General features: G+C 42.6%; 1 protein-coding gene and 1 non-coding gene across 2 annotated transcripts in view; one reads left to right on the top strand and one right to left on the bottom strand.

The window, feature by feature from the left end:
* AGXT2 (alanine--glyoxylate aminotransferase 2) overlaps positions 1–25,602 on the bottom strand; it is a 40,927-nt gene extending 15,325 nt beyond the window's left edge. Inside the window, exons 1-9 of the mRNA XM_061129725.1 lie at positions 25,515–25,602; positions 18,915–19,003; positions 17,705–17,889; positions 14,239–14,362; positions 12,387–12,481; positions 8,535–8,628; positions 7,772–7,865; positions 3,172–3,272; positions 2,524–2,616 (exon numbers count right to left, since the gene is read on the bottom strand). Coding sequence (XP_060985708.1) covers positions 2,524–2,616; positions 3,172–3,272; positions 7,772–7,865; positions 8,535–8,628; positions 12,387–12,481; positions 14,239–14,362; positions 17,705–17,889; positions 18,915–19,003; positions 25,515–25,602 — 963 coding nt within the window. The remainder of the gene's footprint in view (positions 1–2,523; positions 2,617–3,171; positions 3,273–7,771; positions 7,866–8,534; positions 8,629–12,386; positions 12,482–14,238; positions 14,363–17,704; positions 17,890–18,914; positions 19,004–25,514) is intronic.
* TRNAH-GUG (transfer RNA histidin (anticodon GUG)) lies at positions 17,152–17,222 on the top strand. Its single transcript has one exon. It is a non-coding gene; the product is annotated as a tRNA-His (tRNA).
* Positions 25,603–27,191: the final 1,589 nt, after the last annotated feature.

The following is a 27,191-nucleotide window of genomic DNA, read 5'->3' as shown; positions in this document are numbered from 1 at the left end:
AAGTACAGCATGCAGATTGGCGCTGGGGTGTCTGTCATTCAGCCCAGACAGCCTGGTTGTCCTCTTCCCTGTGGAATCCTTTTCTTCCTGAGAATCAGTCATGAGGAGGACTCAGTAAAGCCGGTTAACTCAGGATGGAACTAAATTGACCACATTTGTTGTGTTCACGCTGTTTCCTCTTCCTAGAAGACTTTTCCTGCTTCTGTCTCTGGCTAACTCCTCTTGTTCTTCAAAACATGTTTTCCTCACTATCTGGGCTAGGAAGACTTTCCTACAAGGCACCTAGGATGCCATCAGAACCTCTCACCTTGGACTATTATCACCAAAGTACATGTCTAATAGGGTTTCCCAGGTGGCGCTTGTGGTAAAGAACCCTCCTGCCAACGCAGAAGACACAGACACGGTTTAGATCCCTGGGTTGGGAAGATCCCCTGAAGAAGGAAATGGCAACCCACTCCAGTATTCTTGCCTGGAGAATCTCATGGACAGAGGAGCCTGGCAGGCTACAGTCCAGAGAGTGTTTAGCACGCATACACCCACATGTCTAATAACAGAGACTGTATCTCATTCTTCTCTTTATCCATAATATTTAGCAGAGTGCCTGATGAAAGTAGACACTAAGTGTTTGTAGAATGAATAAAAATGTGGCAGAAGTGCCTAACTGAATAAAGGCACACAAATATTCCCTTGCAAATTTCTGCCAGAGCCTTTTTTGGTGATGGTTCCTTGATTCCCTTCTGGTTCTCAATCTCTTGGACTGTCTCTCTCTCTCTCTCTACACATACACACTGCACTTCTGGGATAGAGGTGTAGGCACTTGAAGCTGATTCTGAAATGCTCTTGAAAGAGTAAGGGTCCTTCTTAGACTTTTTTTTATTATTTTTCTGCTCTCTCCAAGGTGCTGTTGCAAAGGCACATTTGGGGGTTACAATTAGATAAGAGTGAGCAACACAGGAGAAGAGCTTAGATGTGAAAGTCAGACAGACCTGGGCTCAAACCCTGAGTCTCCTCGTTATGAGTCCCTGAACACAAGCTGATGAATTTGCCCAAAAGAGAGAACCTAAGAAGAGCTCATGGCAAATCCATCCAACTTGTCTGTCTATTTTCATTTTTTATTTCATCTAAGTACCATAAATAAATGGTAAAAAAAAAAATCAGATTGCTTGGACAATACATGAAATTATGTAGGGCCATAAACCATGTGAGTCACCTAGGAAGTACCAGTTCTATAGACTCTTTGAGTTGAACAGAGATGACTCATTCTAAGGTTCATAAACTCAAATGTCGTAGGAGATAAGAAGCATATGGCCATGAGAGAAGCAGGCTAGGTCCACCTCTATGAATTGGAATGGGAACTATGTGTGCAGATGCCTTGCCTAAAAGCAGTAAACTTCAAATTTAAGTCCAGCCCACGCCAGACCAGCAGAGACTAATGGCCCAATATGGCCCCATGCTAAGTCATTTCAGTCATGTCTGACTCTTTGCAAACCCATGGACTGTAGCCCCCCAGGTTCCTCTGTCCATGGAATTCTCCAGGTTAGAATACTGGAGTGGGTTGCCATGCCCTCCTCCAGGGGATCTTCCCAACCCAGGGATTGAACCTGCATCTCTTATGTCTCCTGCATTGGCAGGCAGCTTCTTGACCACTAGTGGCACGTTGGGAAGCCCTTATTGTAGATTCCAAATTCCTCATTTTTTGGAGGGAAAGCCAAGGTTAGCTAACTAAGAAGGCATGTAAGATCCCTGGGTGCAGCGCTGGCTCTGCCCTCAGGATCTTCTTCTGTTCCGTCCTTTCCTGCCCCCCTTCGTCTTTCTACACCATTGAAAGGCAGGTTGCCTCGTGGTTAGTGTGGTCTTTGAGTCTGGGTGTGAGTTCTGGCTCTGTCCCTACTAACTACATGATCTTGACAGGCAAATGAACCATCTTGAACTTCAGTTCACTTTTTTTTTTCCCAATTCAATTTTTTTTTGGCTGTACGACATGGCCTGTGGAATCTTAGCTCCTTGACAAGGGATCAAAGCCTGTAATGGAGGTGGGATCCCCAACTTCTGGACTGCCAGGGGAGTCCCTGGAACTACTTTTCAAATATCTGTGATTATGGCCCTCTTCTTAGAGGCTGGACTTTTTTTTTTCCCTAAGTCTGATTTCCAAACAGATTTTATTATTAAGGTAAGATGAATGCTGCCAGACTGCTGATACTATTTTGGCAAAAGTTAAGATGAAAACTTGGTTGTGAGGTTAAACTAAGTTTAAGCTGAATTCAAATAGGAATTTTAAAAGTATGTTGAGGAATGGCAACGTCCTAGGCCTGTTAACTTATTTGATAGACTTCAATTGGGACATTGAAGTTCTAATCTAGTAGTGTACTAGTCAGTCAATGAGTTAAAGATTCATTAACTTATACCCTCATCTTGGAATCTGCAAGTAGATGCTTTCTGCCTGGACTGCAGAGCAGGGTTTAGAGGTTTCTCCCCACGCGTTTCCTGTCCTGGCTCCATCACACCTGCTCTGTGGCCACTCACTTCATCTGCAATGCACACGCCTCCCCGCTCGCGCACCAGCTCGAAGGCTTCCTTTAGAAACCCCTTCGGGTACTGAACAATGCCATTCACCCCCTGCAAAAGACCAAACCAAGAAGACCTGGAATAACAGCACAGAGCCTTGAAAGTATTGAAAAAAAACAAACCAAAATCTGAAGACAGATCATGATCAATATTAGCATTAGTGATACTAGCAATTTTTGGAAGTTTCTAGAAATGTTTCAACTATGGGTGAAAAGAAGAGCCATTCCTCTTAATGCCATGCCTTCTGGGAAATGGTTGCAAATGTAGTCTTTCCTGAGAGTAGAGAAAAATAGATTAAGGGAATTTAGTAAGATTACAGAATGGCTTACCCTGACAGTGTGGGTAATAAGCAAGTGAAAACTGCTGGGGTTTTTTATTTTTACAGATTTAAGAATTCAATAGTTTCATCTATCTCTCTGTTCAGAAGATGGATTTGTAAAGGTCAGTTGAAAACCAGGGGCCTTCTTTTTTTCAAGGGGACGAAGAGAATGACATAGAGGGACATAACAGTGATCACTTAAATAATTTGGAAGTCACTAGAATGTATGAGTTAAAATTGATAATTTACAACTGAGTTCAATTAATGTTTAAGGTTAACACACTTACTTGAATTGGCTCTGCAAAAAATCCAGCAATTGATTTGGCCACAGAAGTGCTCAGAGTATCTTTGAATTGTTCAATATATTGGTCTTTAGCTTGACAGCAGTCTGCAATAAACAAACAAACAAAACAAAACAAAACACAGCATTTGAAGATGTGAGAAAGGCATCCAGAAGAAAGGGGGGGAAAATGTAGGAAAAAAGAAACCAGGATAGCAAACTGACTAGAGTCCCTCAAGATACAGTAAAGCAGGATATGGGGATATAGGTTTCTGAAAGGGAAACATTGTCAGAACAACTTGGGCTTTGTTCTGAGCAGCAAGACTAGCCTAGCCACAAAGGTGTAAACAAACTACTTCAGTCATTTCCATCTGGGGAAGAAACACCCCAGAGCATCATTGAGTCTGGGATAGATGGCTGTTTCACCTAAGGAAGCCAATTCTCTCGACATGGTAGATTTAATTCAGATGTAATTGCTCTGTGGATCTGATTTATTTGGAAATAACTGTTTACCTTGTATTGCCACTTAATCTGATATACCGTTTTAAAGCTACAAAGTATCTCAGTCTTTATGGTTAGTAAGTGTGTTTATATACTAACTCCAATACTTTGGCCACCTGATGCAAACAGCCAACTCATTGGAAAGGACCCTGATGCTGAGAAAGATTGAAGGCAGGAAGAAAAGGGGACGACAGAGGATGAGATGGTTGGACGGCATCACCGACTCGATGGACATGAATTTGAGCAAACTCTGGGAGATGGTAAAGGACAGCGGAGCCTGGCATGCTGCTATCCATGGGGTCATAAAGGGTTGGACACGACTTGGTAACTGAACACCACCACCAACAAATATGTTTATAGAATGATGAGAATTCTAAAGAAGAAAGCACTACAGTCATGTAACTTTCATCCACGGTCTTAGGGGAGAGGAAGCATTCTCCTCTGGAATAGCAAATGTCCCAGAACTAGTGTGTCCACATATGAGAACCTTCGGAATTTTTATCCACACCTTTAATTTGGTGTATAGCACCACATAATCTCTGAATCTAAACCCATATCCATGAATAGCAGAGGCGAGGCAGAGGGAGATATGAGTGTGATGGGAGTGTCTGGTGAAAGCAGTCAGGGAGGCAAGTCACCATCTACCATCATGATGCTTGCTTAGAGGCATGGACGTGGTCCTGTCTCCTGAAGGCTAGAGATAAGGAATAGAAACCTTCAGTTATCATCATCAAAAGTGAAGCATAAATATAATTTATACTTCAGCTCTTAAAGAGTGAGAAAAACATGACCTGGCCCCAAACATACTTTGAGGCTATATGCAATTTTTGAAAAATCTTGCTCAACAGAGTTCCCTGATCTTTGGTGAACTGGAATCGAGGGCTCAGGATTTGAAGAAGGAATTAATGAAAGGTATATAAAAACCAGAAAGTACACTTATTTGCATCATTTATGTTGTTTGATGGGCAGGATATAGTAGACAAATGAATCTGTGCCCCTGGAGATTGAAATTTTCTATTTTTATTCAGAAAGGAAAAGAAAACAACCAAGGATGACCTTAGAGGATGAATTATACATATGTTCAAAGGATAAAATTTGGGAATTTAGCAAGACCATTTGTCATTTGAGAAATCCAAGTGTGGAGCAAAATCAACCCTAATGGCTTAAATTTGGACAAAACAAACCATGAAGAAGATTTTGCTTGAAACTGTGCTGCTGCTGCTGCTAAGTCACTTCAGTCGTGTCCGACTCTGTGCGACCCCATAGACGGCAGCCCACCAGGCTCCCCTGTTCCTGGGATTCTCCAGGCAAGAATACTGGAGTGGGTTGCCATTTTCTTCTCCAATGCATGAAAGTGAAAAGTGAAAGTGAAGTCGCTCAGTTGTGTCTGACTCTTAGCGACCCCATGCACTGCAGCCTACCAGGCTCCTCCGTCCATGGGATTTTCCAGGGAACCTGTGCTAGACCTTTCATAAATTTTTCCTCCACCGTGCACAAGTTCAGCAATGTGAGTCATCAGTTGTCACTGGATTTTTCCTTCATTGGCTCATTGCTGTAACTCCAGGTCAGGCCAACTCTGGAGAGAGACCTGGTGTAGTGGTGTCATCATGACAACATCAAGCAGGTGGATAGGGACTGCTCTCCTGGTTGTTATCCAGGAAATGGCATAAAGAGGGAACTGTTTTCATTTTATCTGGTGGTATAGAAAGAGTTCGGCTTCCCAGGTGCCACTATCAGTAAAGAACCCGCCTCCCAGTGCAGGAGACATAAGAGATGCAGGACCATCCCTGGGTTGGGAAGATCCCCTGGAGGAGGACATGGCAACCCACTCCAGTATTCTTACCTGGAGAATCCCATGGACAGAGGAGCCTGGTGGGCTACAGTCCATGGGGTCAAAAAGAGTTGGACATGACTGAAGTGACTTAGCATGCAGGTACACAAAGAGTTAAGCAAGAGTGAGGAGCCAAGAAAGAACAATTTTTAAGGAAAAGGGAGCTTGTGTTGCAAAAGGAGAAAGAGAAATGATGTGATCAGTATGAGGTTAGGAACATTGTGTGGGCAGTGGGTTGAGATGTGCTTTTCATCGAAAGGTATATCTGACATTCTGGGACTTGAATGAACACTTGGAAAGAAAACATCCTGAGGAGGGGGTGGAGGAGAGAATGAACTCTACCACACACATATTGGATTCTTGCCCAGGCTGATGAGGGGAGTGATGACATCCTGCTGAGGTGAAAAAAAAATGCCCCCTGTCAAACCTGGGACCTTTATGTGTTCAGTGAGTGAACTCTAAGAGGACCTAAGAACTGGAAACTTCTCTACTCCAAGTAATTTATATGTTGGGATGTATTTACAAAAATATATAAATATGCCTTTTTATAGCAAAGACCCAATGCTTCTCAAGCCTAATAGCACTAGAGGAGGCTGATGTCACTTCTTGTATGAAGAAAGGGTATTAGTCTTGTCTCTTGAAGATACGAGTGAAGAAAACAGCTGACTTCAGATGTGCTGAAGACCACAGTTCCGAGAGCCAGAAATGTCTTGTCTGTCACTATCACTTAGCCTCCTGAGACCACTAGAGAGATGACCCTGGGGTCCTCGTATTTTCAAGTTGGCCTGACAGAGACGAGAAGGCAGAAAAGAGCGAGGAGGCAGAGGATGAAGAGAGAGGGACACTGAGCCAGGAGGGAAGCAAAGGACCATGTCTGCTGCCTCCAAGGCTCTGCGCTGATGTGCTTGCAGTTGGATGGACATCTGTGAGGTTCATCCAACTGATTTTAGTTTTTGATGCCACATGGCAGTGAGGTGCAGGCATAGTAGCCCTTGGCATTGCTACTGTCTGCCTGTCTCTACAAAAGCCCTCTTTCCGGGACCTTCTTGGTGTTCCAGTGGTTAAGACTCCATGCTGTCAATGCAGGGGCTGTGGGTTTGATCCCTGGTCAGGGAACTAAGATCCAACATGCTGTGTGGTACAGCCCAAAGATTTTTTAAAAAGGATCCCCATTAAAAAAAAAATTCTAAAAGTTCTCTTCCTTGGTTTCATGAAGGCCTGGAATAAGGGGCCACGGGGGCAGATATTGCTGTCTGCATTTCACAGATGAGAAACAGGAGCTTCATCTTTCAGAAGGAGAGTTTGAGTGAAGTTTAAAACTTCCTCACGGTTTTATGTTCTGTGACTATAACATCTTGTTCTGAAGTTCATGCTTTCAGCCTCCCACCTCCACCACGTTCCCATCTGAATTTTAAGGTGATGGTGAAATTTCTTACTTTCAAAGCTGATTTTTAAGGCTTCCATTTACCTTCTTCTTCTCAGCCCGGTGACTCACACTGCTTCATTAAAGATCTCTCGGCAGGAGAACTTCGTGCTTTCCTCCAGCGCTATTTGGAAGCAGCCACCCAAATAGGTCGCCTGTGACCTGAGCAGCAGGGCACAGGTCCTGCCCTGTGATGACAAGCATGGGGTGGAGCTTGCTGACAAATCAAGAACTCAGGCTGCTTCCAGGCCTCCTCTCCCTCATGTGAGGAAGAGGTAAAGAATGTAAATAACAATGCAGTTGATGAATAACAGCTTTCCTGGTAAGGATGTCTTTACAGTTTCTGAGGACATGTCAGCAGCCTTCAGGAACCGCCTTCTGTTTTGACAAATACTCTCTTGGCTGGTATTCTGAGTCGCTGGGGAACTTCTTGACTGGAGTTTCGAAATTTCTAAAAGTGTTCTTTCCCTTTCCTCCGTTGGGAATTGGTGACCTCCACTGGGAACTGGTGAATAATCCCCCCAACCTTGTTTTCCTATGAAATTGGTAGCAGAACCATTGCTAGGAGAGCTGAGAGAGCGCCTCTAATGAAGCACTGGGTGACAGTGTGTTTCTGGCTTAGGTCTGATAAGTGTGAGATGCTGAGATGTGTTTCCTAACGGGGAATGGACGCTCTGATGCTCTGAAGGTATTGCGGTCATTGGCTATAAGGAGCGTTGGCTCACTGAGGAGTGACTTCCTAGTTGTATTTGCCTTGAATTTTCCCTTTCCCACGTTTTCCCATTTGCCTTTCTCCTCATTCCCTCCCCTCCGGACCTTCCCCCACATGCCTCCCTCCCGGCTCAGTGGGACCTGGTGCACAGCTGCATTTCCTAATTGTTTGCACTGGAGAGTCTCGGCAGTGGCTTCCTCCCCAAGGGCCACGGAAAATGTCTGGGCACATTGTCTGCAAATGACAAAAGAGGGGGTTTGGCAAGGCATGAACACAAGACAGTCAATTTGGGGCAACATATGGTACCAATCAAGGCAAGAGGGCTTCTTAACTTTATACCAAGATTCCTTCCTTACTCTTCTCCCACTTAGGACAAAAACTTGATATTCTGCTTTGAAGAGATAATTTTTTTCTTGGAAATCAGTTATGAGGACACTCTACAAAGGAAACTGATTTCTGTGTCTGCCTGGAAACAATTGGCTCAAGAGTCTGGTGGGTAAGGGCATCTGAAAAAATGAGAATAATTAGGTATCTGATTCTGATGCTGAAAAGCCGGGTACAGTGGGTGAGAACAGAAGGTGAGAAGGATGAGTATATGGAAATTATATGCATTCAAGGCTCTGGGAACTTATTTCAATGCATTTATTTGTAATTGATTAGATTTTACTTAAAAACAAAACAAAATGTAAAAACATCTCTAATGTTAAGTATTACTCAGACTCTGAAGGTCTTTCTAAGAAATGTCTCCTTTAAATGATCTTTCATTTGGTTAAGTCAAATTGAGGCCTTGATTAATCACAGGCTTCCTATTAGTTTTTAGTCCTAATGACTGGAAAAATCTGATCAATGATTCCATACACCTAGGAGTCTTTAGAGGAATATGGCAAAAATCTTAGAACTTACTGGTCGGCAGCCCATCCCATGAGGGAGGTCCATCTTATAGATGCCTACATTTGTCAAGCCAAGTGTGTAAGGACTGCATCCATGGTAGGCTCCTCTGCAGACAGAAAAGAGTGGGAGGACTGGGTTAAGTGTGCTTTCATTTGATCACTGGCTTGTGGAACACTGGGTGGCACAAAAAAGAAAATCCATGAAAGCTATGGAGAAGAAAAAGAACACCATTAACCTACAACCTCAATGATCTCAAAGAAATCATCTAAACCTGTGTCAAATGAATTTACCTCTTTATTTTTTCTACTAGCATCACAGATTTGAATTGTGAAAGGAATTTTGGGAGCCATCTGGCTGAGAGCTCTGATCTTAGACCTGGCCTACTCCATTCCTCTAAGCAATGAGACTCGTCTTTTATCAACATACCAGAAATTATATATTCAACGAGTCTGCAAAGTAGTCTCTTTGATAATCTGAGTATCTGTTCCTGTGATGTGGCTGTCGCTTGACATTTTTGGGGACTTGTCTTCAAGTGCCCCATAAGCCATCCTAGTCAGCATAGAAGAAACACGGGCTTTATTTCTGGAAACTGAAACAGTCATATTTATTACAAATTATCCTAATCTCTTGGTTTCAAATAAGTTTGGACAACTTCCCAAATCAAAATCACCCTTCAAAAAGGATTTAGGACCATTGAGACTATTTGAAGGAATGGTTGTATATCCTGAAAGCAGAAACACAAACATGTATTGAACCCTAGTAGGACCAAGACTGCTCTGAATAGATCACTATTTATCTGGACATACATATTCTAGATGTTCAAGCTGGTTTTAGAAAAGACAGAGGAACCAGAGATCAAATTGCCAACATCTGCTGGATCATCAAAAAAGCAACAGAGTTCCAGAAAAACATCTATTTCTGCTTTATTGATTATGACAAAGCCTTTGACTGTGTGGATCACAATAAACTGTGGAAAATTCTTCAAGAGATGGGAATACCAGACCACCTGACCTGCCTCTTGAGAAACCTATATGCAGATCAGGAAGCAACAGTTAGAATTGGACATGGGACAACAGACTGGTTCCAAATAGGAAAAGCAGTACATTAAGGCTGTATATTGTTACCCTGCTTATTTAACTTATATGCAGTGTACATCATGAGAAATGCTGGGCTGGAGGAAGCACAAGCTGGAATCAACATTGCTGGGAGAAATATCAATAACCTCAGATATGCAGATGACACCACCCTTATGGCAAAAGTGAAGAAGAACTAAAGAGCCTCTTGATGAAAGTGAAAGAAGAGAGTGGAAAGGTTGGCTTAAAACTCAACATTCAGAAAACTAAGATCATGGCATCCAGTCCCATCACTTCATGGCAAATAGATGGAGAAACAGCGGAAACAGTGGCTGACTTTATTTTTTGGGCTCCAGAATCACTGCAGATGGTGACTGCAGTCATGAAATTAAAAGACGCTTACTCCTTGGAAGGAAAGTTATGACCAACCTAGACAGCATATTAAAAAGCAGAGACATTACTTTGCCAACAAAGGTCCATCTAGTCAAGGCTATGGTTTTTCCAGTGGTCGTGTATGGATGTGAGAGTTGGACTATAAATAAAGAAAGCTGAGCACTGAAGAATTGATGCTTTTGAACTGTGGTGTTGGAAAAGACTCTCGAGAGTCCCTTGGACTGCAAGGAGATCCAACCAGTCCATCCTAAAGGAGATCAGTCCTGGGTGTTCATTGGAAGGACTGATGTTGAAGTTGACACTCCAATACTTTGGCCACCTGATGTGAAGAGCTGACACATTTGAAAAAGACCCTGATGCTGGGAAAGATTGAGAGCAGGAGGAGAAGGGGATGACAGAGGATGAGACGGTTGGATGACATCACTGACTCAACGGACATGAGTTTGGGTAGGCTCCAGGAGCTGGTGATGGACAGGAAGGCCTGGTGTGCTGCAGTTCATGGGGTGGCAAAGAGTCGGACACAGCTGAGCGACTGAAGTGAACGGAGCTGAACATAATCTAGAATGTTTATTTAGGTATAAAAAAATCACAATTCTTTATCGCTGTATTTCTTTGATAGCAAATGTTCATGCCTGTAGTCCCTGCATGCACGTTTTATCTGAAATGTGTAATATTAGATGTCCCTTGGTAATCAAATCTTCTAGAAATCAAATTTTCTCTTGGATTTAGACAGAAGTCATGGCCACAGTAGTGGGAGAATGGGACTATTTCTTCACTCCACCCACTTTTACTATGTCATGCCTATCTTTTACATAAACATTATTATGAGTCTGTGTAAACATCCTGTGTAAAATTATCCAATGGAGGCACATGCAAACAAAATTGTTAGTTTTTTAATATCATTTTTAATACTAAGAAAGCCACCAAATGTTTCTAATTAATGTTGGGACTTCTCTGGTGGCTCAGTGGTAAAGAATCAGCCTGCCAATGCAGGAGACATGGGTTTAATCCCTAATCCAGGAAGATCCCACATGCTGCGGAGCAACAAAGTTTGTGTGCCTCAACTGTGGAGCCTGTGCTCTAGAGCCCAGGAGCCGCAACTATCAAGACCTTATGCCCTAGAGCCCGTGCTTCTCAGCAAAAGAAGCCACTGCAATGAGAAGCCCACATACCACAACTAGAGAGTAGCCCCTGTTAACAACAACTAGGGAAAAACCTGCATGGCAGCAAAGATGCAGCACCACCAAAGAAATAATTATAATTAACATATTAAATTATTGATTCTAAAAAGTCATCCAAAGGAGCAGAAAGATACAGGGTTAGCTAGGGTACTGAAGAATTGATGCTTTTCAATTGTGGTGCTGGAGAAGACTCTTGAGAGTCCCTCGGACTGCAAGGAGATCCAACCAGTCCATCCTAAAGGAGATCAGTCCTGGATATTCATTGGAAGGACTGACGTTGAAGCTGAAACTCCAGTACTTTGGCCACTTGATGGGAAGATCTGACTCATTGGAAAAGACCTGGATACTGGGAAAGATTGAAGGCAGGAAAAGCCTGGCATGCTGCAGTCTATGGGGTTGCAAAGAGTCGGACATGACTGAGCAACTGAATTGAACTGAACTCTGAATTTAGAAAAAAAGGTGAAAAATGGTACAACTGGCACTGTGAAATAAGTATACGGCTTCTTATCATAAGCAGGGATGAAAGTGAGTCCAGTGTCACATGGCAAAGCTTCTGGGGGTGCAGACCAGTCTTTCACTATCTGGCATAGGGTGCAGTCAACACCATGTCTTTTTACTTTTAATCTAGTTTTTTTTTAAATTTGTATTTTGTATTGGAGCATATGGGGTGGTGATAGTAGTAAAGAACACACCTGCCAATGCAAGAGACATAAGAGACGTGTGTCTGATCCCTGGGTCAGGAAGATCCCCTGGAGAAAGGCATGGCAGCCCACTCCAGTATTCTTGCCTGGGAAATCCCATGGACAGAGGAGCCTGGTGGGCTACAGTCCATTGGATTGCAAAAAGTCAGACACAACACAAGTGACTTAGCACACAGCACATAGTTGATTAACAATGTTGTGTTAGTTTCTATATCATATCTTCAAAGTTAAAAAGCTGTCTTATAGCCTTCTTTTTAATTCCATACAGAATCTATGACATAACTAGGCCTCCAAACTCTTTATTAGTTACCCCAGTCAGGGACCCCTACTTGGATCAGGTCAATTTTTATGGTGCTATCCAGTCATAAAATTCATTTTATGGATCTTACCCTAAAACCTGAAATTAGAAAAACACCCCTGTGTAAGTTTCTCTCCTGCTCTAGGCTATATTTTAGAGATTAACATTTAATATTGGGGTGAGTTAGTGTTAAAATGAATATTCCAAGATGTGATTACCTGAAAGAAATGATGTCTGTGCTGTTTGAGTGTGCTCTGGCCATCAGCATGGCTAGGTCATTGGCTTCTGAACCACTGTTCACTAAGAAAATGACCTGGAGGAAAAAAATACATGTGGTCATGAGACACAGATTATTCAATTCATTTGAAATTATGAAAGAGTGTATCCCAGCCTCTGATTATTATGAAGAGTTCCCTTCATACCAGTCAGTTCAGTCACTCAGTCGTGTCCAACTCTTTGTGACCCCATGGAATCCCATCATTTAATTATTGATTCTAAAGCTGTTCATTGAGCAGCTGCTGAGCATTAGAAATACAACAATGGCTAAGGGATTGTCCAAATTGTGAAACATTTCAGGCTTCCATTAGAATTACTTGATGCTCTTCGAAGTGCTAAAATGGAGAGGCTTGCTGAGATGTACAGTGGTTAGCAGTCAAGGGAATCTGAGAACTTGGTCTCTTGGCTCTTGAAACTGAATCATCCTGCTTGACTCTGAAGGCTTGGCCCAGAGGCCCCCAGAGGGGCCAGAGGATATCCCAGCCTGTCTGTTCAGTGTTTGTGAATGTTAAAAAAAAAAGGGAGCAAACAAACAAAACATGCAGCTCATCCCGACTGAAGGAAAGGGGAGCCCTGAAGGGCACTGGATCCTTCCTAACCCGATTTTAGGTTTTAGAGTAGGACCCATCAAATGAACTTTAAGGCTAGATAGCACCACCTATGGAGAAGGCAATGGCAACCCACTCCAGTATTTTTGCCTGGAGAATCCCCCTGACGGCGGAGCCTGGTGGGCTGCCGTCTATGGGGTCGCACAGAATCAGACACGACTAAAGCGACTTGGCAGCAGCAGCACCATCTAAGGGGCTTTTCAGGTGGTGCAGTTGGTAAAGAATCTGTCTGCCAGTGCAGGAGATGGAAGAGACACAGTTCGATCCCTGGGTTGGGAAGATCCCCTGGAGTAGGAAATGGCAACCCATTCCAATATTCTTGCCTGGAAAATTCCTTGGACAGAGGAGCCTGGTGGGCTACAGTCCACAAGGTCGCAAAAAGTTGGACACAACTGAGCATGCACAAGCACACAACACCATCCAAATTTGCTGGATCCAATGTTGGGGTTCCTGACTGAGGTAACCAAGAGTTTGGAGTCCTTCCCTGAACTTAGGTTACAGCTATTTCAGATTTCTTCATCTCTTGTAGATCGTATAGGAAATAGGGTATTTAGATAATATGGTAAAATAATAATCATAGCTGACACCAGGTTCGGTGCACTGTTTTATGTAGATATTAACTCACTGAATCCCGAAATGCAAATTTTGGCCAACATTTTAACTTCTCAATCCAGTTAAAAAAATTCAATCTTCAGATGCAGAAAAATATCCCATTTAGCAAAAATATCAAAGTGCATCTCAGACCAAATGAATTTAATGGTATATTAATTTTCTAAAAAAAATGGCTTCACTCTTTGTTAAAAAAGAAATGCCAATGACTTGGCAGAGGGACTGTGGAGCCAAGAGATGAAAACTTCCTGAGTAACACAGAGGACAGTGTCAGGAAGGCTGGGGCACCCCTTAAGCGATGTCTGCAAAGATATGGTAAGGAGAATGATCAAGGAGAGGCAGCCACTTGGAGCTGATGAAGTGACTGTCAACTGGTTTTAGCAGCAATTCATCGATTTCTTTCTTCTCCTTGAGTGCTCAGGCATGGCTACTAGTGCACTCACTTTAATGTTCAGTTAATGTTCACTCACTTTAAATGTTCAGTGCACAGACCAGGTTCCCCGCCCACACTCTCATTTCCCCGTCCGGCTTCCCTGGGATCAGCAGATCCTGTCCCTTTGAGTTATGAGCATCAGACCTTCAGAGGCTCAGGAAGAAGTGCTGAAAGCTTCTCTGCGTATTCGTGGATCAGAGGGTGGAAGAAGACGGAACTTGTATGCCACAGGCGGCCCAGCTGCCTTTGCGCCGCCGCGTTTACTTTCCTGGATAAACGGAAGAGCAGAGTTATCCACACTGCCGCTGGCATATCCCTCCTCACACAACACTGACCATTGAATTCAAACCTATGGGCATTTATCAAAGAGTTTCAAGAGGCAGATTTCATCCAAACACAAGAAAGAGCTTCTTTTTTTTTTTTTTTTTTTTTATTTTATTTTATTTTATTTTTTTCTTTTTTAATTTTTATTATTATTATTTTTTTTTCCCAGTGGGTTTTGTCATACATTGATATGAATCAGCCATGGATTTACATGTATTTGCCAGAGGTATCTGGTAACGGAATGTATTGCCTCAAAAGGTAATGAATTCCTGACCAAGAGAAGTGTTCAAAAGCAGACTAAATGATTGACTGCTGGGGATTTTAAAAGATAAATTCCTAGAGAAGAAGGAATTTTGAAGTTATAATCTCTTCTAGCTAGATTTTCTTATTAACTACGCTTTAAAGAGTTTGGAAAATAGAGAAGACTACATGTAAGTCTGGGTGTCTTTCCATTTTATTCTAAAGAATTATAGCTCAATCAAACACATGTTTATAAGATCAATAACTTTTCCTTTAAAGAAGATTCCAAGATGTGGGTCTTAGTAGTGGTCGGTGTTGATGAACATTCCGTTATCACATTTTGTGAAGGATCCAGTCTCACGTTGAGGGATGGTAGGAACTAAAGGTATATAAATATGTGAGCCCTGACTTGGAATGCCTTGAAAAGATAGGCCAAGGTGTTTGAACTTGATCCAAAGAAGAGAAACTGCTGAAGTCTGTTATCAATAATTGATACACCAAAAAAAAAAAAAAAATCAGTTTAGTGGTTAAACAATTTTGAGGAATACCAGATCAAATTCTTTACTGCAGGACTTATCAGTACCTTTAATAGGCTAATGTGCCCTGTGTCTCCCCAGGAGGGAGATGGAGTTTAAAGTGTTTCCCAACCTTATTTTCTAATAGAACCAGTTAACAATGAACCTCTCCTGTGATCAGTGTCCCACAGAACTCACTTCAGAAAACTGTGGATTGTTAATAAACTCTTAAGTGGAAGAGACACTTGACAAAAGCATTATTTAGCAGAATAAATCTGAGAGCCACATGAAGGTAGGAGGGAAGACTGGAATTGGTGAGGCCAGTTACGTGGAAGGCATGGTAGCCTTCCATGTGTGGGGGGAGCAGAACCAGGACACTGGGAATTCCTGAAAGGGGCTAGTAGGGAAAGGCATTTCAGTGGAGGGAAACTATATCTTGGTATCAGGTTGGTTATATAGAGTGAAAGGCAGAAAAGAGTCCAAGATGATTTTGGTATTCTTGCCTGTGATACTGGGGGAAACACCAGGGTTGGTTGAGAAATACAACCAGTCTTAACTACCCAGCTCCTAGCAAGGACTTACCCAGAGGAGGTGGCTCACATGTGCTCCTTGAGTAAATGAATATGTGACTAGAAACAGTTTTGTGGGAAGCACAGTGGATTTGGTCTTGGTAATGTCAATTTTCAGCTGATGGTGGAGTATCATGGGCAGGGGGTATCCTGGAGGCTGAGGGCATCTTACTGCCCACGTTGGGTGTCTTAGACATGTTATCATAGCTTGGTGAGGAGCTGAGGCTGAACAGTTGGGTGAGGCCACTGAAATGTAGCAACTAAGTGGGAAGAGGTGGGGAGATGGGGTGAGACCAATTCTATGGGGGAAATAACAAGAGAAGAAGGGAGTATAGAGAGAAGAGGGGAGGGCTCAGGAAAGAGCCTGAAACACTCAGAGTCAGGAGGTCAGAGGGACGAGGTGAATGGGCAGGGGGCAACCAGGAGATGCATCAAGGTCATGGGAGCCAGTGGGAGGGGTTCATTCACAGACACCATGTTGCATGTAATTGGGAGGAGTCAATGTGACTGTTTAAAAATGTTCTCTACTTCATTTTTTCTTTACTTCTTTCATGCATGTTTATGTTTTAAACTGCATCTGAAATTTAGTTTTCAGACTCCTCAGAATGTGGTATGAGACCGTGTGTATGTACCATGTTGCTTCAGTCATGTCTGACTCTTTGCGTCTCCATGGACCACAGCCCACCAGGCTCCTCCATCCATGGGATTCTGCAGGCAAGAATACTGGAGTGGGTTGTCATTTCCTACTTCAGGGGATCTTTCTGACCCAGGGATCGAACCTGCGTCTGTTTCATCTCCTATATTGGCAGATGGGTTCTTTACCACTAGCACCACCTGGGAAGCCCTTCGTTTGGGACTAGTTCCTCCTGAAGACTCAGACAGCTGAGGGAGGAACAGGTGAGGGCTGGACCTGGGAGTATAACTCCCTCCTCATGGCCTGACAGGTGCTCATGGAAAAGACCTTTCACCCTCTCTTGCACAGAAGGGCCCACACCTTGTTTAGACTTGCTGCTTTATTTTTGCCCCATGTACTATGAGTTTTATTGACCAGATTATTAAAGGCAAGCCAGAATAAATCTTAAAATGAGATGGCTGCACTCAAACAAAAAGTACCACAGAGGGACCTGCCCAGGGCATCCGCGTGTAGGCTGATGATCAAAATCACAGAAAATCTCAAGATTAACGCAGTCATCCATTTCTGGTGTAAATTTTCAGCTCTGGTTACATCGTCTTCTTATCATCCTTTCTTCCTCCTCCATTGCATAAAGTTGATAAAGAAGAGTTGGATTAGGAGTGATTTCTCATCTCTCATCATCTCCTATCCCCCCACACCTGCCCTGTGTACCCTGAGAATACCAGGATTTCCCTTCTTCTCTGCCTTCTCCTCTTCTGCCCTCCTTCTCTGGGCTTCCCTGGTGGCTCAGTGGTAAAGAATTTGCCTGTGATGCAGGAGACCCAGGTTCAATCCCTGGGTTGGGAAGATCTCTTGGAGAAGGGAATGGCTATCCACTCCAGTATTCTTGCCTTGGAGAATTCGATGGACAGAGAAGCCTAGCGGGCTATAGTCCAAGCGGTTGTACAGAGTCGGACACGACTGAGTGACTAACGCTTTCACTTTCACTGCCCTTTCCTCAGTGCATGCCCTCTCTTTGAAAAGCTGTAGCTACTATTGAGGAGAAACACACACAGAGCCATACCCCAATCACATGGTACACATCCCATTGCATGTACCCTGAGGATGACAAAATCTTGCATTGTTAAGAAAAGGCAAAGCATGCTGCGAAGATTTTTTTTGTTGTTGTTTTGTTAGCCAGAAAATAGGAAGGAGCACGTTAGCCACAAACTGCCATGCCTAAAGAGAGAGAGCTTTTCATCAAGGTTCTGAGTCACTAACATGATCGTTAGCCTGTTTCCCATATATTCTCTCGGAGTGAAAAGTCCAGAAATTTTAAGGATACTCACGGGTGGCAGTGACCAACACTGACAGTGACAATCCCAGAAAAGAAATCCAGGTATCTGTTTCCCTCATGATCAAAGAGCCACTCCATGTGTCCCTGGTGGAGCAACAGGGGCTCCGGGAAATAGGCTGTGAGCACAGGAGAGAGATGTTGCTTATGGATCTCCAGGACTCGGCTATAGGCCAGGGACTGTAAGGAGACAAGAGTTAAGCGCTTAGCATCTTCCTTATTCCCACATTGCTTACAGATCAACAGCAGGTCCACACAGCAGCACCTGGACTCCCCACCGACCTCGCTCACCAGGGCATCTACTTGCCCAGGGACCTCCTTGCAAGACACACCCAGAGCCTTCCTCTCAAGTGGAGGAAATTATTCATGTGGCCCTTTGATCCTTTTCTACATCAAACATGAAGAAGGAGGCTGGAATTTTCTACCTCTCCATAGAAAGCCTTGGCTTTTAGTTGATTTTAGTTGTGAAAAAAGAGACTGAAAGAAAAGTCTGAAGTATCATGTTTTTTTCCTCTAATTTTTTTTTTTTTAAGAATAAAAAAATGGAGTGCTTGTAGTGTTCAGGACTTTAATTATAAAGCTTCCGTCCAATCGTTCTCTTCTCCGTGGGTCCCTCCTGACTTTATCGATTCTACAGTTTCTAACTTATGAATGTCACGTAGAATGAAGGGGGGGTTGGAGAGAGCGAGAGAGTGAGAGAGAAAGAGAGGAAAGGAGAGAGAACGAGTCCAATATTTATTGCGTGACTGCAAAATGAGAACTTCACACTTTCTGGTGGCGGACTCAGGAAGGTCAGATCAGGCACGGACAGACGAGACGGAATGAAATGTGTGCCATCACATGTGTGTTCTATGTATTTCTTCATGTGTGTACACGTATACCTGTATCCCTGTGATACCTATGTGGTCACGGGCAGTCTCTTCCTTATACTCTGTGTCTCCCTCTGCTTTGTCTCCCATCTCTGCCTCTCTCTCTCTCTCTCTCACACACACACACACACACACACACACACACACACACACCTCATACAATACCACTGAGGGAGTAAGAGAGTTCGGAGGCTCCCACTGACTTGAAGGCTGCGATACCTGAGATGGCTCAGTGGCAGGCAGGGCCGTCTGTGGGTCTTTCTTGAGGAAACAGTTACCTTAGCCCTCCTGAGAAGAACCCCCTCACTGGAGTTCTCCTAAAACCTCGGTGCTTACCTGGTATCTTTCGGGTGTGAAGTCACATGGCGGCATGCTGGGCTTTGTGTGAAGACCGCGCCTGGTCACAGATGTCCAGAAAGCACCAGCTGAAAGCGGAGTGGTTAGTGTCCTCAACTAAGCATCACACAGGCCTGTTCGTAAAAGTGACCTGTCACCCAAGTCAAAGTCCTGAGGGCCATTTTATTTCTTAGTTTTGAGAAAGTCATTTAAATTTTGGTTTGGGTTTAAAACTGAGGTATCTTTTTTTTTTTTTTTTAAATTTATTTAAACAGCTCAGAAAGAGTTTATTACAAGGCAGCCAGGCAAAGAGAAACGAGGACGAGTCTCAGAACTGCCTCCCCAAAGGTGAAGGGGTTTGGATACTTATGGTACAAGCAGGGTGGTCTTAGATGTGGGGGAAGGTAACTGGAGGTAGGGAAAGAGGTGAGGTGATGGGCGTTCTGCTTGGGCGCATCTCAGTTACAAATGCCTACATGTAATTGATTTACTTCATTGTCCAGCAGAAATGAATACAACACTGTAAAGCAATTATATTCCAATAAAATAAATAAATAGCAAAACAAAACAAAAAAACCCCAAAGTGGAGGTGCTGAGCATGATCAGGGGATGGAGTTTTCTGGCGTCCGATGTCACCAGGCTAGTGTCCAGATACCTGAACAGGCCACAGACTGAGGTATCTTAATAATTAACTTTTACTTTTTTTGGCCATGCATTGAGGTTTGCAGGATCTCTTAGTTCCCTGACCAGGAATTGACCCCAGGCCCTTAGCAGTGAAAAGGCAGAGTTCTAACCACTGCCTAGCCAGGGAATTCCCAATAATGAATTTTCTTAAACAACAAGTCCTACTGTATAGCACAAGGAACTGTATTTAATATCCTATGATAAACCATAATGGGAAAGAATATGAAAAAGAATGCATATGTATGTATGTATAACTGAATCACTTGCTGTATAGCAGAAATGAACACAAGACTGTAAATCAACTATACTTCAATAAAACTAAAAATAAAAAATAATGAATTTTCTGGAGAAAAAAAGAGTTCCTCTTGAATCTGAGGGAAAGCACGGAAGTTACTGGGGAAAGTCATAGTTTCTCCCGCCTTAGTCCCTCACAAACTTGGGAGGCTCCTCCCTCTGCCGCCATACTGTAAGGACGGCAATTCTCTGTTCAGCTCAAACTTCCCTCAGGGCCGGGGGGGTTTCTGGAGTACATCCTTTTTGTTACTGGAGGTCCTTTCTAAGGTTTGGGCTGCCTGGTCCCTGAATCCCAGGGCCAATCCCAGTTTCTGGTGCTGCGCTGGCTCTCAATAAACAATGAATGAATGGCTGTGGACTATTGTTGTTGGGGAGGATGAAAAAGGGGCCATGGACTATAATAATATGTACATGCAAGGAGACCTAGAAGACAAAACCTTCTTGTAAAACACAACTCAAAGTCCATGAAAGCACAAGACCAGGACAAACACAAGACAAACTGGAGCCAGAGGAATCATTAAATATTTGGAGCTAGGAGGAAGCTTAGGTTTTTTTTTAGTTTGTTTTTTGCTTTTGGTCAAGATGCTCATTTTATAGATGTAGAAGCCAACTTAAAGTGGTGAATTAATTTAAGATCACCATGCCAGTTAGCTACAGAAGAAGAACAAAACTTTGAGTTTCTGACTCCCAGCCTGGTACCATTTTGCTCATTCACATTTTGATCCCTCTCTATAGCAGGGGATGGAATAATAGAATCAGAGAACACTGGAGCTGAAAGAGATGTCTAGAAACTTTATAAGTACTCTTGGAAAAGAATGCTGCTAATTTTGAGGTTCAAGGTCAGTACAGAGATAATTTTACAGGTGGGGAGAGCTTGGCAAATGATTTCTCTTGTTCAGCATGAAAGTTTGAATCCATGGATGTAATGTTGGAGTTTTGTGTGGCTATGGAGTCACCATCCTGAGGAACACAATGAACAATTGTGCTTTTAAATGAGCTGGAAAGTAATGACTCTGAATATGTTTTTTTTCTTTCATGAAAGAGTTCATTCACTTTTCTGCTCTAAATAATCATGAATGTCATTAATTTGCTCTTACTTTAAAAGCAAATGGCTTTGGCTATCCATACATAAAAATGGCCCAAAAATAAAACTAAGTTTTCTGAGAATTTCATCCTTTGAAAAGCTTTTCATTGTGTCTGTCTACATTAGTTACTCTTCTGAGATGGGGAAAAAATTCTTAGTGTTTCTAAGAATTCAAATTCTCTTCCCTGCAGTCTCATTTTCCTATTTGTAAAATTGAAGTTACCCACTGAGGAGACTGAAAGGTCTCTTGACTCCAAAGTTACAGGAAATTATGAAAGTGGTCTGGAGAGGAAATAAGGAGAGTTGGAAAAATTTGATAAAGAAAAACTTGAATTTTAAGTGGTCAAGGTAGGTATATTCAATTTGTTTATTCACCAAATTCATAGGAATATGATGGTGAAATGAGGGCTCAAAATAAAATTCATAAAATTCTGCTCTCAGAAAGGAAGAGGGAAGGAAGAAAGATTAGCTATCAAGTAGGAAAAATAATGTCAACAAGTAAAATAAGTCTAGATAACATCTCACATTTATATGTGGAATCCAAAAAATAAAACAAGTGAATAACCATATTAATAACAAAAAAGAAACCAACTCACAGATATAGAGAACAAACCAGTGGTTACCAGTGGTGAGAAGGATTGGGGGAGGGGCAAGACATGGGTAAGAGATTAAAAGGTATAACTACTATGTATAAAATAAGTAACGCATAAGAATATATTGTATAGCACAGGGCATATAGCTGATATTTTATAATTATTTAAATAGAATATAGTTTATAAAAATATTGAATCACTATTTGTATACATGAAACTAATCTGATTGTACTTTAATGAAAAAGAAAGAAATGTAGATAACATCTTAAAACAGCTGAAAATCTATCTCACTAAACAACCCAAACTCAACAAAAATAGAAAATACAATAATTGATGGACAAAAAGAAGCAAAATGCTTCAGTTTTCATTATTTACTAGAAAAAACCTAAATACATTGTTAATTGCCTGCATTCTCTATTCAAAATTACCTGTGTTTTGAGGATGCCATAGATTTGAAGTTTAACAAAGTTTCTCTGAGACTCCTGGAAATTGTGTGTGTGCACATGGGGATTTCCAGGTGAAAATTCTAGGGGAAATTCTCTTTGTAATGATAAAAAGTTTTCTAATATTCATAACCAGCTTTCAACACAGAGTGGAAATTTATCAAGAGCTTGTGACTCTTTCAAATGAAAAAAAAAGGCTATAAAACATTTGAAAATATACAATGCTCATACTTGGTAGAACATTAAAGAAATTTATTTTAAAGTGCTAACGACGCCTTATTTCTGCATAGCATATTAAGACACTTTAAAAAAGTTGTCAAGAGGGGGAACGGATTGGGAGATTGGGACTGACATATATACACTCTTATGTATAAAGCAGAAAACTAATGAGAACCTACTGTATAGTGCAGGGAATTCTACTCAGTGCTCTGTGGTGACCTAAATGTGAATGAAATCCAAAAAAGAGGGGATATATGTACATGTATCATTGATCCACTTTGCTATACAGCAGAAACTAATATGATATTGTAAAGCAACTATACTCCAATAAAAAAACATAAACCAAAATAAATATATTTAATTAAAAGTTCAAAACCAAACCAAAACAAAACAAACTTGTCACTTTGGGGGTCTCATTTGATACTTGGCATAGCCAATGGATTCAGAAAGGAAGATATTATCACTCATCTTAGCGCTGAGAACGTGATTAAAAGTGAGGTGTTTGCAGCTTTGAGCCACCCTTCACCATCCTGTTGATTCTTACAAACACCTCCCACCTTCCCTCCATATCCTTCCAATAAATGTTCTTTTGCTTAAAGTGAACCAGGGCCAGTTGACTTTGTTCACTAGCAAGAGCTCTGCTTGATTCTGAGGCTGGTGACTCTTGTCCTTCCTTTTGGCACGTTTGGGGGCAAGCCTAGTCTGAGCCCTTCCTTGCCTTCTGTTGTGCTTGGATCAGTCCACAGATGGTAGAGAGGATGGTCTGGTGGTGCAGGTGGAACACCTACTTTTAGGCTAATTTGAATGTTTTTCTTAGGAAAGACTTTGCAGGAGGCTTGGGAAGTTTCTCAGCTGGAAATGGGTGTTATTTGCAATTAATTTGCTCTCCTATGCACACCTCCTTGTGGTAGAGAAGGCAGATGGTAGCAAAATGGTATGTTTGAGTGTATACCCACCTGCCTGAACATGTTATACATTCAATAATCTTTTGTGTGTGTGTGTGTGTGTGTGCTCAGTTATGTTCGACTCTTTGTGACCCCATGGATTGTAGCTCACCAGGCTTCTCTGTTCATGGGATTCTCCAGGCAAGAATGCTGGAGTGGGTTGCCATTTCCTCCTCCTGGGGATCTTCCCGATCCAGGGATCGAACCTGAGTCTCCTGCATCTCCTGCACTGGCAGGTGAATTCTTTACCACGAGTGCCAATTTAGCTAATTAGTGAAAAAAGAAGGCAGAGCTAAGATATTTTCTATACTCTTTCATCCAAAAAACAAATTGCTTCTGTAACTTTGTGGATATAGTTAGCCTAATGTGATTGTGCCCGTCAAACAGAGGCAAGGCTGAATATTGTGTGCACACATATATCACACAATATACATGTAGGTGTTACATAAGGATTGTGACACACTTTTTATTTTTTGCATATCTGGCAATACTTACACCAGGCGATCTTCCTATCTAACATGGACCCTGTCTCCTCCTCCCCCCCCATTTTATTTTTCTATCCCCTCACCATAACTTATAGCCCATATCTCTACTGGATATTTTAAAAATATATTTATGCATTTTTCTATTTGTCCTCAGTCTCCCCCATTGAGACACATAAGGGCTAAGGTTTTGTTTTGCTCACTGTGGCTTGGTTTAAGCACAGGGGCATGGTAAGTGCTCAATTACTTATTGACTAAATGTCTATTTGTAGAACCCAGCAGGTCCATAAGAAGGGTGTGTTCAATGAGTGTGTGCTTGGATGAACAAACAAGCAGGCAGGTATTTAAGACTAGTAGGTAAGAAAGTGGAAGTCAAGCACCAAAGTTTTTTGAAAAAACCAGGTAGAGTAGGACACCCATGTCTATGTGTTGTGGGTTTTTGTAAGATGACTTCTCCCGCTCAGTGCCCTTGGGGGAAGACTCCTTGGTGAGTTGATCAAGATCTCTAGGCACCGAGCCTCACCTGGTCCCACCCCCAGCCCAGCTCCACAACCCTCAGGGCTCGGGTAGGAAAGGGGAAGGGCCAGCAGAGACAGTATGTTCTCTTGCTTTGTCAACAACCAGCACTTTTAGGATAGCGTCCTCTGTTTACCGAGCATGAGACTCTGGGCATAATTCTAACTCCTTCTCAGAAAATGTTGGAGTTAAATAATGTTCTGGCAAAAGACCCATGACTGGGGGAAAAGAGAAATCCAAACAGGACTGGAAGAAGAGTGGTTTAGAAAGGGCTTGGTGGAATCACTCTGACTTTGGAGTCAGACAGGCCTGGCTTTGAATCTCAAGTTGTCATGTCTACATTTCTGCCTTTGATCAAAATTTTAAATGATCCTTTATCCTTCTGTCTCATCTGTGAAATGGGATAATAGTACTCCCTAAGAAGTTTGGTTGAAGATGAGAGCACCAGAAATATATTAAATTTCAAAGAATCACAGTTGTTAAGGGGGAAGAAAGCAAATGGAAGAGGAAGGCAGGAGAGAGGAAAAGGAAAGATGTGCAGAAAATGAAGATAAAATTGATCATCATGGGGCAACGGAAAAGAGTCCCCTTTGTTCAGGGCCTGTGGGGCATGGGGTCTTGCTATGTCTCATCAAAGAGATATATGATGCCTGCTTATGCTCATGTTTCATCAGGGAGATTAGTGAGAAGGTAGTGGGCTCCTATGAAACAAGATATATGTGAAAATCAGGAACACATAGGAAATATATATATATATATATATATATATATATATATAAACATGAAGCTGCCACCAGACCTGGCCACCCCAGGTCTGTTCCTGCTGGAGAAAAAGGAGAGTCTGCTTGGAAGAAGAGACTCAGAGTCTAGTCCTGGCTTAGGTGGCTTTGGGTAAATGACTGCACTTCTCTGAGGTTCAATTTCCTTGTTAGTAATTGAGGTGGGGGGGGGTACCACCTCCTAGGGGCTTAGCAGAAATTTGTGAGGATGCTTTATGTCTTTTAAAGTAGTTATCTTCAAGCATCTGTATACTAGAGTTAACACTTCATTATTTGAATTGCTTTCTTTTATTTCTTCTTTATGTTTCTGCAGATATTTTTAGTTTGAAATTGTGTCTAGTCTGATTTTATTACCCATGAATTTCATTTTGGGATGAAAGGTTGCATTACAAAATATTGGACATGAGAAGGGGACACTGGGTCTGACAAGGTGAGGTCTAGCCCACAGGTCTTAGATGATCGGTCTGGAATTCCAGGATTCCAGGCAACAAGCTCCAGAACTCAGCCTTTCCCCTCTCACTTACCTCTTCCACTGACCCACATCCCCCTGGTTTCCACTCACCATTCAGGGAAGAGCACGTCTTGGGGGTCCAGCGAGATAAGGTTTTCAGGTGCAAAGCTCTCAGCAAATGTCTCCAGGCTCCAGTCATCTCTCCCGGTCAGGAAGCAAGTCCCCACAGAAGCAGGTCGGAGCAAGGACTCCACGGTGCACTGACCAGCTGGACTTTGAGATCTGGAAGGAAGGGGAGGAGCTCCAGAGGGGAGTCATGGAGGGGTTGCTGCCTTCACTTCCGGGGGGCCGCAGAGCTTCCGTGGCGAGGAACAGTGCCTTAAGGGGAGAGAAAGGGCAAAGGAAAGAGGGAGAGGAAAGGAGAGAGGGAGGAAGAGAGGAAAGAGAAGGCAGGTGGGCAAAGCAAAAGTCTTCTGGATGTTTTTTAATTGAAGGATAATCTCTTTACAATATTGCATTGGTTTCTGCCATACATCAACATGAATCAGCCATAGGTACACATATGTCCCCTCCATCTGGAACCTCCCTCCCACCTCCCACAGCATCCTACCCCTCTGGTTCTCCTGGACTATTTTGTTGGTTTTGTGTCCCATGAGGGTCTCATTGGATGAACGTTCCTCTGCCGCAGGGTGATGATGGGTGTGGGAGAAGCGTCAGGATATAGTTGCAAGGGTCAGAGACTAAGAAAGGAAAATAGTGAAAAGGAGAGAGAAGGAAGATACGCGTGAAGTGAACAGGTAAAGACATGCTGTTGGTGTTGGGGGTCTTAAGGAAGACAGGAGGGACTAATGGGGAAGAGAGTGGCTCATGGGAAAGGAGAGGGGTACTGAATAGCTAGGGAAGGCCCTGGACTGCTGCCTTAGGTATCAGAATAGCGCAAGAAGTTGAGAGCTGAGGAGTTGGGGGCTTTATTTTTACTATGCTTTAATTTCTTAAATTCCCATTTGTCACTCCTGTCTCTCCTGCACCCTTATCCTCTACAAGTAACTATTCTGTGGGTTTAATGTATACCTTTTTCTTGATATGTATTCTCATAAAGGGCTTCCCAGTGACTCAGCAGTAAATAATCCACCTGCAATGTAGGAGACCCTAGTTTGATCCCTGGGTTGGGAAGATGCCCTGGAGAAGGAAACGGCAACCCATTCTAGAATTCTTGTCTGGAGAATCCTATGGACAGAAGAGCCTGGTGAGCTATAGTCTATGCGGTCACAGAGTCGGACACGATTAAGTGACCAAACAATAACAAATTCTTGTAAAATGTGTATTGTTTGGGGTGAATGCGTTTTTAATTTATGTAAATATGTGTACTTTTTTTTTTGCTACTCAGAGCCATGTTTTTCAAATCCATCCAGGTTGCTGTGAATAGACCTCATCCAGCAGCTCTGGAGTGGGTGCCCACGTGCCTCTGTAGGACAGTGCCTACATGGGCAGAGTGACAGAGGCCACTGGAGCTGGGAGGGTAAGGGGTGTTGGTTTGGAAAGTGACTCCTGTTGATGGAAGGCAAGAAGAGACAGAAGAAAGAGGCAGGCCACTCCACAGCAGTAGGTGGCAGATTTAATTAGCAAGGGAACTTACTTATGAGGCTTGTCTTTGGAGAGTAGATCTTTGCACCCCACCCACCGGAATCGCAAAATGATTTTAAAAAATAATTTTATTTATTTAATTTCTGTTTGGCTGTGCTGGGTCTTTGTTGCTGCATGGACTTTCCTCTAGTTGCGGCAAGCAGG

This window comes from Dama dama, chromosome 25 (assembly GCF_033118175.1).
Source record: "Dama dama isolate Ldn47 chromosome 25, ASM3311817v1, whole genome shotgun sequence".
In the NCBI taxonomy this organism is placed as follows: Eukaryota; Metazoa; Chordata; class Mammalia; order Artiodactyla; family Cervidae; genus Dama; species Dama dama.
This window is presented reverse-complemented; position numbering and strand designations above follow the sequence as displayed.